Source organism: Acanthochromis polyacanthus, chromosome 17 (genome assembly GCF_021347895.1).
Source record: "Acanthochromis polyacanthus isolate Apoly-LR-REF ecotype Palm Island chromosome 17, KAUST_Apoly_ChrSc, whole genome shotgun sequence".
Taxonomy (NCBI): domain Eukaryota; kingdom Metazoa; phylum Chordata; class Actinopteri; family Pomacentridae; genus Acanthochromis; species Acanthochromis polyacanthus.
The window spans coordinates 14580510-14593884 of NC_067129.1; the positions used below are offsets into that span (position 1 = coordinate 14580510).

Sequence of the window (13375 nt, forward strand, 5' to 3'; positions counted from 1 at the left end):
GGGGGGAAAAAAACACAAAATAACAGCAAAAGCCACCATTAAGATTTTTATTTCAATGGTTAAAGGGGCCCAGATATCAAATCTTTACTTATCTTGTCCTGTCTAGCTGTAAAAGTCATCACCAAGCATGAAGTAGACTAAATAGAAAGTGTAATTATCTCACACACGCTCCAGGATATCCAAGCTGCTTCCAGTTTAAGTTCACATTTTGTTTGATATTTAATCGTACAGCTTTACAGATTTTTGATGCTTTGCGGTCGTCCATGTGTTGTTCAGACTTACTCACTGTGCTGTAACAGAAATACTATGCATTAATAGTTGCGTTAAATAAGCCTTTATGTGTGGTTTCAACTTTGGTATTGCAATTTCCTACACAAGAAAAATATACTGCTGCCCCCTGGTGGCTAAATTCGAAATATACTCAGTGACAACACCTTAGCAGTGCAGATAGTGTTTTACCTGGATTGCATTATGTAAAACTTACTTCTTTCACATACTTTGGGGGAAACATACTCATTAAAACATATTTTATAAATCCAGTGGGAGCCTTGCAATAATCAGAGAAGCTGGAAAATATTCAGGCACCTCTAGATCAGTTAATTACACCAATGGATCTTCTCAAGTGGTTCAACAGTAAATATTTTAACTATATACTCACCTGGATCCGCTTCTCAGGCTTCTTTACCAGTAGAAATACATTGAAATACATATTAAAAACACTTAAAATGGTTTTTAAGAATTTTTTTTATCAATTCAACAAGCTTTTCATATCAAACGTTCAAATGATACTCTCAACTGTGTTTCACATAAAGATATACTAAATCATTTCAACAGGGTAAATTCAACATCCTTTTTGACATGTAAACATAAAACACAAACTGAAGGTAAGATATCACTTTTAGGTCTTTTCCTGTTAATATTTGTGCAGTCTTTTAGATAACATTAAGTAAAAAAAAAAAAAAGAAAGAAAGAGCTGTACACTAAATTTACATTCCTCTAACAGTTCAACATGGCTTCTGTCTTCAGTATGTACAGTCACAGGGAACATATGTTTCACTCGGGGAAGGTGATTTGTCTCAATGATCGTGACAGCGGCACTACTGGACAGGTAAATGGTTTCAACCACTTGAAACGAGTGAAATTAAAAGCAGAGCGACTTCTGTAGAAGATAAACCTGAATTGACCATGGTGGTTCTAAAGCAACAATAGAAACGAAAAGGTTTTCTGACGTCTGGGTGTAAGCTTTGAGTACGAATCCAAACGATTCTTGCGGCTTTTTGTCTGTACGTGCGAGACGTATTTTATTTACTAGCTGGCACTAAAAACAGCCTGAAGTGTATGGTAAGAAAAAAAACCAACCAGAACATTTCTGATCTGTTGAGACATTAAAATTCAGGCACTAGAAGAGAAAGAAATTGAAATTTACTGTGCTGAGATGAGAATTAGAATCTTACTGCAGAAACACGTGAACCTCATGGTACCCAGCAAGATTCTTTTCAAGGATGTTGAAGCCTGAACAAGACGAACAAAAATCTCTATTTAAAGTAGAAAATGTCAACATTTTTTGAGCGTACGTCAGGCATCAGTTGAGCGCTACAGGTCCAGAACATTTTTCATAAATATGACTTCCTTTGAGTCACGCAAGGATTTCTGTTTGACTCTTTCCACGATCAAACCTTTTCAGGATACATAAATAATTCTGATATTCAACATTTTAAAATGGCAGATGCAAAAGATGTAGACAAAAAGACGCTTTTGTTTGTGTTGGCCGATGCAACAACAACAAAAGAAAAATAAAGTCACTTTCTAGGTTTTACAAAATGTGGACAGATGGTGCAATTCACTTTCAAACTAAAAATCTTATCTATAAAACCCACTATTAGGTGGTTTGCATGTTTGCAATAGGCTTTAATCTACACTATTAAACAGACACCTTATGTCACTTTTAATGCACTGTTTTGGTCATAAACAGGATCTTTTACACAGTAGAAGGTGTGCGGTATTTTTGGCGGTGTTATTGTTACCAGTCTTTCGTTTGACCCAGGTTTGACAGCTTATTTAATTCACAAGATGTAATGCAGAGTCTCAGTAACTGTATCTGAAGAGAAGTCCTGGGTTCAAAAAGGTGCTCGGTGAGACCGCTCAACAAAAACCTTTATCTGAGCCACAGTCTGCTGAACGTCTGCTGTCCCGGTTCGATGAGAATATCCGAGGACCCCAGCAGGACTCTACCACTTGCCCCTTTTGCTCCAGTCCTTCGGAGTGAAATGAAGGCATTTAGGATCTATGCGCAAGTGCCTTTTCTGCATCGCTCTCTCGTGTCCTTCCACAATGTCCTCTGAGAGCGTCAGGATGTACTGACCCTGGATTTAAGAAACAAGAAGAAGTTACCTCAAAGTCTCTGCAGTACTATGTAGCATAAATTTTGGGAGCAAGCGGACATTATTTAAACAGCGATGGCAGCTTTGAACCATTTTATCCACAATCACATCTGTCAAACTCTGTTCATCATTGGACATAGCAAATCTTTTTGTTTCAACGGGGAGAAGTATTTTTGAGATCATCTTCCTCACAATTATGAGTGTAAAAGGGAAGGAGGCTCAGTGGATGGCATCTGGGACAGAGTGGGTTTAGTGAAAACACTACGACTGGAAGTGCAAGAATCTCAGGTTCCACTGTTCCATGAACTAAGATAACTTCCATGCTGCATGATAATACAACTGAGAAGTATATATTCACAGTTTATTGAGTATGGACAGATACACCGTACAGAGATAAACTGAAAACATTTATCTAGTGCAAACTGACATTTGAGCCTAAGAATATAGATAAGTGTGAGTGCAGCAGAATACAAAAAGTTACACATTTAAATCCATACTTAAAAACCAAACAAGTACAGGAATGCCAGTGAATTAACCAGGATTTGGTAGCTCTCTTAAAAGGGAAAGTCTGCAGCAATTTGTGGCCTAATGACTGTCGGAGCTCGGTGTTAAATGCCACCGTCTCAATGGCAAATCATCAACATCATTATTACTGGGTTGATTTTCTGTAGCTAAAACTGGATGCCTATAAATCACTCATATCTATGTGATGGATTATTTTATTGTTTTATCTTTTAGTCTCCGTGCAGTAAGATTCCACAGTAGTCTAAGGGTTGCAAATGATGAATGATCAGCAATGCTGAATAAAACTTAATAGTGTGATCATTTGTACTGACAGCTCACGCTCCATCACCGTCTGTGGCTCTTGTATGCAATCCTGTTTCTAGCTTTATAGTATTAAAATTGAGGTTTCGCCATTTCTTTACAGTTTAAAGACTTTTTTCATTCATCACATACAGAATTTAGAGCTGGTTAAACCAACTGTGATCACCTCACTGAAAACAAAAACTATTTGTCAGCTTACAGTTCAGGTTTAGAGTTTGTAAATCCCATTTTTTGGACAAGGCTCCATTTATCAAACTCTGCCGTGCATCAGTTTTCATTTAAATTACTTGGGAGTTACTTTTGATCGATGGGAGTGTAAACAGTGAATTACACCCAGCGCTGGTCTCTCACCTTGTAATAGTTGATTAGGTTGAGGTACTGAAGCGTAGAAATAACGTCTTCTTTCTTTACACTTGTGATTTCACTGATCTCACTGTGGGTACAAATAAAAGAAGATACATTAGAAAATGATTCTTTGTAGACAGTAAAAAGGTGGAGATGAACAGTCACATACTTGATGGTAATTTGTGGCCTTTCTCCATTGTCAGGTTTAAGGTCCATGAGAATTTCCAAGATGGTCTGTGACCAGTAGGAGCGATAGGACAAGAGACCGAGGTCAGAAAGCGGCTTCTCAGGAGTGCCGGTCTTCCCTTCTACCTTGGACAGTTCATAACCTGACCGATACAGTGAGCCAAAGATTATCACAGGTAAAATGAAGACATGTAAAAATTCAAACAGATAAATTGAGTGACCACAGTGTGACCGCGTTCAGAACTTACTGAACTCAATGAGCAGCTTGCCATAACCTCTCCTCTGGTAGGGGGGTAAGGTTAGAATGCAGGCGACGTTATAATCTTCAGTCGACTCTTTTTCCTGCACACAGGGAATAAAAATGAAGTTTACCTTCAGTTTTGATACAGGACCGACTCTAAGCGATTATTGACTGACTGCAAATACACACTGTACCAGTAGTTTAAAATTCTTTGTATAATCTGTTTACCTTAGAGAAGTAGCCCACTATGTGGAAGCCTTTGGAGTCATACTCTGTCATTACATAGAAGAGGAAAGGGTCTGTGTCGTAATACAACGTTTTGTGGTCCAGGAAACACTTAGCAAGTAAACACAGGTTCTGGGAATAAGTCTGGAAAAATAAAAACAGACATGAATCAATTGCAAATAAATGACAACAACCAAAAAACGCTGTAAAACTGAGGACAGAATAACACATCCTCTCACTAACTTTGTTTTTCCTGCCATCAATCTCAAAGAATGAGATGGTGCCTTTACGGTAGATCTCGTTGCCTGGAGGATGTCTTAGATTACACTTGGTCTGTAAAAGATGATGGGAAAAGACCAACAGAGGAATGTGAAACAAGTTAAACTTGAGGTGGTGACATTTTTAGGGTATTTAAGATTGAAGATGAGATTCTTACCAAATGTCTCTGCAGACATTTGAGGCTTTTGAGGTACTTGAGACAGAATTCACAGAGGTAGAGGATGGGCAATGCGGTGAGTTCCTGTGGGTACGGTGAGAAGTACCAGGGTTTCAGTCTGTGCCGTCCCAGCTCTATACACTCGATGTTTTTCATGCGTGTGACGATGTCGTCATGGCTGCGATCGGACACCAGACTGCCTGTCATACGGGGTGCAGTCGGGATGCCATCCGAACTGTCCTGGGAATCCTGTTGGTGAACAATGCAGACATTACACACATTAGAACCTCATGTTGCAGAGACTTTAAGTTGATAAAAAAATTATTTTTAAAACAAAAAGCTGCTTGATCATATGCACTGATTTTTTTCACACATTTCTTTAAGTAGGTAACATGATTAATCATAGTTGTTGTACATGTTGCTAGAGGGACTAAACTTGGGTCTGAGGTAAGCAGCACCTCGGTTTTATTGGACCCACTAAGGCACAGCTGAATTTGGAGAGCAACACACAATCAACGGGCAATAATAGGAAATAAAACAGACCTCTGGTGGTGGTAGAAAGACACTGGCACTTTGAGGGTTGTTATACTGCAAAACCTTTATCATCTAGCAGAAAAAGACACAAAAACACGGGCTTTTGGAAACTAAAGAGGGGAATAAAATGATTCTTATTTGCACTGAACAGCTTGGTTAAGGGGGCAGATTGAAAACAATATTGAATTTCAGTATAACATTTGTTGTTTTAGTACATTTCAGGATGGGTTCATCAGGAGCCAGCCAGGTACACTGGCAATCAGAAGATGGGACAGAGATGTTAGAGTGTAAATGAAAAGTGGGGGAAGGAGCAAACACAGAAGTTCACTTTATGTGGGTTTACCAGTTTTGTTCATGTATACAGAGAACCCACTATCCACTCTCAATGAAGACAATGTGAAAATGTGGGAGGTCTGCTGCAGCAGTTGAAAAGCTGAGCTGCTCCTGTGCCAGTAGTTTGAAGGAGTAAACTGAATTTCTGAAATTCCAGGGGAGGTCTGACGTGCCAGATTTGGTCATTTTTTCAGCCATTTTTTAAGCACAGAATTGCAAAAACATGTACGTAATCAAAATGGACCTAGTTACAATCAGCTCTTCTGCTGTGGTACACCTGCAAGAACAGCACATTTAACACTGTCAAAAATAAAGATTGGTAAAAATAGAATGATTACCGTGGAATCCACAGACAATGTAGAAACAGGTTTTAGTTCGGTGTAATACATTAAAACATTACTAGCGTCGGAATTTGCATAAATACTCAGACTGAATTTCCACAAGCAGCTAAACATAAGACCAATGCAAAATCAACTTAGCTTCCTATGTGGAAATATTATAGACAATAATTATATTCACTGAAAATAACCAGAGTGGATGTTGAAAAGGGAAAATTTATGAAAGCATAACAAATTAAATAAAGTAGGTAATTAAGTGTGTTTGTTAGTCTGACAATTATGATACAATAATCAAACACTAAAGAGCACAGAGTTAAGAATTGATGTTAGAGTGAAAAATAAACAAATTGTAACAGGACAATGTAAATATAAATGAAATAGCCTGCTTCAAACAACTGGACAAAAACAAGATACAAGCAAAAAATTAACTATAAGTACTAACTGTATAATATCTTTGTCAAAATGGTTAGAAAAGAGCATGGACAAACTGAAAAGGGAACCAATTCTCTCCTTTAAAAGCAAAGTCGTCGTGTTTGTTTTTCTACTTTCGTTACTATTATTACATTTGAGATTTGTGTAAATTACTGCAATGCTGCAGGCAGTACTTCTGATTAACATGTAGAATTTGTGCGTTAACTGTGCACCAATTATAAGGAATTTATCACCTGTCGAATCAAAGAAGGCTACCGTAAGTGAACTCAAGCAAACTGTGCATTTCTGTCAGTTTTCAGCTCAGAATAAATGACAATAAAACCACACATCCACCAAACCCAAAAGATACAGACACACAAGGTGTACATCTAAAATGTCAACAATAAACTGACTCATGGTGAAATATAATAAAGTCACATACCTCGTCAGTTCCACCACAATTAGCTTTCCTCTTCCTGCCAGGCTGAGGGGGGATTAGTCGTCGAGCAGTGCCGTTCTATTGTCAGGCAGAAATGATCGTGTGTTTATGAAACAAAAAAATATGAAAGACTTTAACTGAAACATTGAAGAATCCAGAGCACTTATTTACCGTTGTGAGTGAAGAGATCGGTTCATGGTCTTCGCGGGCCTTAAAGGTGGTGGTCTCTCTCACAGCAGGAAAAACAGATGCCTGAGAGGCTTCAGCTGAACTTGGCAGGGAGGGCACGGGGGTGGCAGGGGGTACCTGAGTCGCCAAGGGGACGGTCTCCACTTTCCTCTTCTGCAGCAAACAAACCTTGTTAGACATCTGGCCCAAAATAGGTACAGACACTTAACTGAGTCTGAATTTTTGTTTTTCCAAACAAAATCGGTTTCTATTCCAGCCTGACCAGAGGTATGTGTTCAAGTTTTCTAAATACACACCAATGTCATGATTAAAAAGCTGGGTCCAGTTTTACTTTAGGAGGAGATTAAGTATCAAGGTGCATTAGCAGCAAATTGAGCACCGACAGAGCTAAGACTGTGTCTGTTTAGTAGCCACAGCAAATCAAATGAAACAGATTTGTCCAATTTGTGGTTATCTCCAGGTTAAAATAGTCCAATGTAAATTACACCGTATTTAAACCTGGTATTAACATGTAATAGAGAGCTGCAACTGCAATTAGAAATGTCTTCAGGAGACAGATAAAACTGTTTACTATTTATTTTCTGAAGTGCCAACAGGCAGAAATCAACAACTTGTTTTTTTTCTCTGCTGTGCCATTCAATATGTTAGCTGCTTAGGGCATGTGGTGTTTTTTCTAATTCATTCAAGGCGTGTTGATAATAAAAGCACAAAGTATAATACACTTTCTGCACCACACTACAACAAAGACAACACATGCTAGCTATAATGCTGAAATGTAGATTGAGGAATCAAATCTATAAACCTGACAAACATTTGGTTAAACTGTTCAAACTATTTCCACATGGGAGCTACATGACGAGATCATCATCTTCTTTTATTATGTCACAACTCTATATACCTGAGCCGACAGCTGTACAATCACATGAGACCCATGTTAACACCAGGTTTAAAAAAGGCGTCAGTCATTCCTAGAATTGGTAAATTCAACTTGTACCGGCGTGGGGAGGGTTTTGCCTCTGGAAGGAGCTGTGGCAGTTTGTAGGTTGAGATCTAGACTCTTCCTCTGAATTGAACAGAAAGGAAGAGAAGGAAGGGGATTAACTGACATTCATATTGACCCAACGGTAAATACTCAGATATTCACTGCACACACAATCTAAATATGGACTTGAATAAACATGAACACATTATGAGAAAAGATACTGCAACAGATACTCTCAAAAGTTTCTGTGACAGTCATTTGGAACAAAGTTAGACCTGAAGAAGCAGGAACACAATCATTTAAGAGTGAAATTGGAGGATATCGATGTTCGCAGTAACACACTCCTTATACATATTACTGAAATTATCTAAGTGTAAAGACACATTTTAACAAATCACTGACCAACCTCTATCCAACATAATGTATATTATTACTAAACCGATCATCCAAATAGCTGTTAATATCATGCAGTCGGACTGAGGTTTCTGCCTAGCAAATCAAACATCAACAGAAGCTAACAACATGCTTTTTCTTCATTATTCAAAGTGTTGAGCAGTTGTAGTATTGACCAATGATTACAAATACTAATGGACACCAAAAAAGGATTTTATACCCACTAAGCACAGTAAAGCAAAAGACTAACTTCACATTCTCTAGTCTTACTGGCACCCCTTTATTTACAGTTAGCAGTTTTGCAGCTTCCAAACACAATGTGATGTAAAATGCAGGCTCATGCTGCATAGATTCCTGCTTCAAAAATATCAAAATGATGCCATTAACTTTAATCATACTTTTGCAGTGTTTTAGGTTGTGACATCAATGTCCAAACTGTGCATTGCATGCTTACCACTTCTCTCTCTGGAGAACTGGGACGGGAACCCGGAAGTCCATTCTTGGTTGGCGTTTTAGCTTCTTTCTTAGGGAACTGGAGCTTCTTCATGTCCAGTCGGTCCCCTGTGACCCACTCATCCAGGCGCTTGTTGACTGTTAACACAAGCAATTTCCCACAAATAAGTACACAATTGCTGTGATGTTTCTGTGTGCCGTAAATCGGTTTACAAAGTGACAATAACCAGGGATGGGAGAAGATATCTATTCACAAAAGTATTGCAATTGCTATCCTCTGATTTTGCATCGATCCACAAACGTCACACAAAAATGCAGTTGATGAGTTAATACCATTACATGAACACAATGAAAATCAGCATACATGGCACACGTGTGGGCGCATTTTAAATCAAAAGGCGAAAGATTTAACTTTAACAGCAACAGCCAAAATGTCAAACACAAACAACAAGAGGCATCTAACTATACTCACAGTCAATGTAGTGAACATAGAAGAGCTTTCTGGAAGAGACCTCCTTCACACTTAGAATTTCAGCCAAAGCTGTAGAAAAAAAGCCAAGAAGTCAAATTTGAACTGAACTGTACTTAAAGAAACAAATATACGATGATGCACTTCTATGAAACAGCTGCAAACAGATTTTCTAGGCTTTACAAATGTGAACAGACATTGAGGTAGGTACACTTTGGTCAAAAGTAATGCATTCATTTAAAAGGCAACAGAAAAATCAATGTAAAATACGGTCATCGAAAACTGAGCATCTTTGAGAATTTTGGATGAACAACACGAGTGATTTGAGGAGGTTATGCAGCTCGGGAAAGTGTGAAAGGCCATGTTTTACCAAAATTTTAGAAACATTGAACAATTCAATCAAAACAAAAAATCCAACAGAAATCTTTTAGCTTATCTCTAGGTTATATACTGTGGCATGATGGGCATAGATCTCTAAAATGGGTTTAAACAGGCAAACTATCATGAGAGTATCTCTTTACTCATTGTAGACCCATTGGATGTGTAATAGTGGGTTTACAATAACTTACTGCTTCTATCTCCAGGATCAAACTGAATTAGTGCACACAATATATTTGGATACGAAGCTAATAGTGTCATCAAATATGAGTATTTGTACTGAGGTGTCGGAATAGAAACGCTGCCACAATATAATTTGTAGAAATGAAAGTAACGGTTTAACTGAGAAAGTGTCACTGTAACGTCTCACTAATATTGTATGTTTTCATCTTCAAACGAGTAGGGTCAACTATGACCGCATCTGTCCAAACTTCTTATTTAGGGGAGTTGCAGTCTAAGTTTAGGGAAAACATATATTTAACCTGAACAATTCGGTTTATGGTTTGTACGCATGTGCCGGGTGTCGGGGTTTTGCCTCGTTTATCGCTTATAATATGTATTTTATTAAAATGTCACTCAGAGTAGCCTTGTTAATATCTGAATGAATGACACCGGCTTTTGCAAGCCTTCACATTAAACCCAGTCTCGCTCTCCAGCTGCATGTGTCCCGTGTGAGTGACGGTGTTTACAGCGCTTTAACTGGAGGCCGTGGCTTCGGTTAACAACAGCTGAGGTTAGCTGCTAAGCATTAGCTTAGCACTGGAAAAACAAACGGACAATACTTACGCCACTCGTCTTCGTGTTCTTGGTTTTTGCGAAGAACCGGAAGGCGACAGCCCTCCACAATTTCGACCTGTAAAAGACAGAGTGTCAATTTGCGTCCCAGAACTGGTCTATGTCTCCAAAATATCATTATATCTTTCGAAAACCTACCGATGAGCCGTTGTCCGCCATTTTCGTCATCTGTGAGAGCAGGAGCGGGGTGTTGTGGGAAAATGCCGGTCCGCGTCAAAGACGAAACAGACACCAAGATGAATCTCTAGAAATTTCTACGACGCCCACATCAAAGATGAAATAAAGTGCAAGATAACTACACAAGCGTCTACAACCTACATCGGTGTTTGTCTTATTCTTTAATCCACAGGTTTGCCTTGTGAATCTCAGTATTTTTAAACACTCATAAATCATCCATTTATCTGTAAATGACAGTGGCTAGATGATTCCACTGAGCAATAAACAGATTAAATTTGGTTGTAGGGCTAAACTTTTATACATCTGGGATACAGTAATTTAACCACATTTCAACGATAATAACTAACAACAATGAATTATCCAAAAAATTACCAACTTGGTGGTTACATCCACGTACACTTTGCAGAACAAGCGTGACAGTAGACAGTTGAGTCTACCGAAATGTTTTGCGCATCTAAGTCAATATATCTCATTTTAAAAATAATTTATTTGATCAGGAATTACTTTTGTAAATCTGTAATTTGAAAAAAGCTAAATATCAGCTGCAATAATCAGTCAGGCCAAGATCTGTAATACAGCATACATTTGCAGGGTTACACTAACAATAATAGGGAACAATAATAATGTGGAAAATAGCAATTGCATAGGGTTATATAGAAGTAGAGAAACACTGATATTCCACGGAAAAAGTGCTTTATAGTGCATGTGAAAATTTAATCATTGCTCAAAGTGCTGTAAGATTTGGTTTCATGATTTTATTATTGTTATGATTTGACATATACTTTATACAGATGTAGCATATTTTTGTCACTACAATTTTCTCCATTTAAAAATATTGTGCTTATACTATTTTATTTACTTTTCAGAAAACATGCAATTAAAAAAAATTAAATAGAATCTCACAGGGCAATAAATGCATTATACCATATGTAGATGCTAACTGATTTCCATCTCCCTGAGCATGTTAGACACAATGGAAAGTAAAAATACAAACACTATACTCATGTAATAGACATAGATTGTATAATAATATAATATAATAATCTTTATTATACTGTCTATGTTAATGGGCTAAATAACAATAAATACATGAACACACATTATAAATAATTACATAAAAAATGTGTGTCTAATCTTCAAGTCAACTTCTGTGCTTTGTCAGCTTCAAGAGTCCAATAAAGTAGTATCAAGCTACGCCTTCCTTGTCAGTGACACATCTGTATACTAAGACTTTCAGTGATCACTTTCACCCTTCAGTGTCACTAACTGTCTCAAAGAACTAAATCTGCTGCAGCTTTTTCACTTCTTTGCCTTTTCATCTGTGGTTGAAGAGCTGTCTTTTGCCACACTCTTGTCTCACCTGCCCAGGACCAGGCTCTTGCTTATTTCTTATCTTCAGTGTTAGGAAATGGCTGCATACCATGAAAAAAAATCCTTCAGAAAGGTAGCTGTTATTTCATTGTAAATGACAGCATGACAGGCAGCCTCCAGAGCAAAGTGATTCAGTTTTGGGGCAGTGCTTTATGGTCATGATGCTGTAGAGGAAAAACTAAGTCCCCTAGTGGCAATTATTCATAATACACAGAGTTTTCTGCTGGGTAATATCTGAGCTACGTTGGGGCCAAAGGCACCGATACTCAGACCTGATTACTCCCCTGAAAGTGAAGCTGTCTTTCCGCCTTAATGTACAGACCTCATCCACATGCAGGACCAGCTCTTAAACAAACTGTTGTTTTAGAGTTTCTCTTCCACTGTGCGGTGATGGAGAGCACTCAGGGTGCTCCACTGGGGACATTGCAAAGTCAGCTGGATATTATAAGAGTCTGACAGCAGAGAGTTGTGTTGTCATAACCCGGCCTTCACCTCTGTTTTTTTAACCAGCAGGGAAGCTCATTAATGGAAGAGAATTTGCAAACTACCTGAAATGACTCATGAGTACACGCATCACGTTCTGAGTGCAGGCCTTGCTGGGCTCGTGTTCTCACTTAGCTGAATGTAAGGTGAGCTAAGTGGCAGTCATGCAGCACCTTTACTGGCTTTACTCCCGCCTGATTAGACAGCGAGCACATCGATCTGTCTCAGGGTGCTGCAGCAGAGCCTTATTAGGCTTTACCTTATTAAAGTCCATTTGATTACTATGCAGCACTCACAAACAACCTGAGTGGTGAGTGAACACTTTTAAAAGAATCACATCAGGCGGCTATTAAGTTGCAATGTGGCGCACAAATTAATCAAAGTTTGCAGAATCTGTTTGTCTTTCAACAGCTGGATTTTGGATGTTTTCAAAGTGGAATGAGTGTCTGTGATGTCAGTATATATATAATTGTGGAAGCACTTCAGTTCCTCTCATGCTACACTGTGTCTGCCTGTAATTACTGTTCTCAATGGTGCTTTTAAGCAACAAAGTGTAGACATCAATTTTCTGGTTCTTCGTGATATTTATACTCAGCTTTTGTAAAAACAATACCTTCTCTAATAAAGCCTTTATTTTGTGGACAATGACTGAAAAAGCTGCTCTAAGTTGGAGGTATTTGGGTTCTCAAGAGGTTTCTTTTATTAATACACAACATGAAACACTGGCTCAGCTAATAACATTTATGTCAGCCACTTTTAGTTGTTTTTGAAATGTCTTTAATATGATTTTATAGTGAATTTTGTAGAAATATACACACACAATGGACAAAAAGGTGCCCTAAATGTTCAAATTTCACACAACCTCAAGCACTAACCCTCAAAATTCTTGTCCACAGAAAAGTATGCAACAAACTGTCATGGACAAAGTGAGTTAGCAAACAATAAATAACCACGTTCTCATATATAACTTAAATAATGTGAACTGACAACA

General features: G+C 38.1%; 1 protein-coding gene across 5 annotated transcripts; it reads right to left on the minus strand.

Moving 5' to 3' along the window:
- Positions 1-726: 726 nt before the first annotated feature.
- Positions 727-10553, minus strand: LOC110963781 (histone acetyltransferase KAT5). 5 transcript variants are annotated; one of them, XM_022212263.2, is made up of 15 exons: positions 10492-10553; positions 10345-10411; positions 9184-9252; positions 8713-8849; positions 7878-7946; positions 6866-7036; positions 6698-6772; positions 5183-5245; positions 4640-4888; positions 4447-4536; positions 4207-4347; positions 3986-4079; positions 3721-3880; positions 3558-3639; positions 727-2363 (listed from the first exon to the last, which is right to left on the minus strand). In XM_022212263.2, exons 1-15 carry the CDS (start codon positions 10519-10521, stop codon positions 2229-2231), a joined length of 1632 nt encoding a protein of 543 aa, XP_022067955.1. In that variant the 5' UTR covers positions 10522-10553; the 3' UTR covers positions 727-2228. The 5 variants fall into 5 exon arrangements, with proteins under 5 accessions (XP_022067955.1, XP_022067954.1, XP_022067957.1 ...); XM_022212262.2 differs by having other exon boundaries at positions 7872-7946; XM_022212265.2 differs by lacking the exon at positions 7878-7946.
- Positions 10554-13375: the final 2822 nt, after the last annotated feature.

Bases quoted from the DNA above. Each gene is read 5' to 3' on its own strand.
- LOC110963781 (XM_022212262.2), bottom strand. From the start codon at position 10,521: ATGACGAAAATGGCGGACAACGGCTCATCG. The intron at 4,348-4,446 runs GTTAGTGAGAGG...TTATTTTTCCAG, and splicing joins TTGATGGCAGGAAAAACAAA to ACTTATTCCCAGAACCTGTG. The intron at 3,640-3,720 runs GTATGTGACTGT...TTGTACCCACAG, and splicing joins AGGCCACAAATTACCATCAA to TGAGATCAGTGAAATCACAA.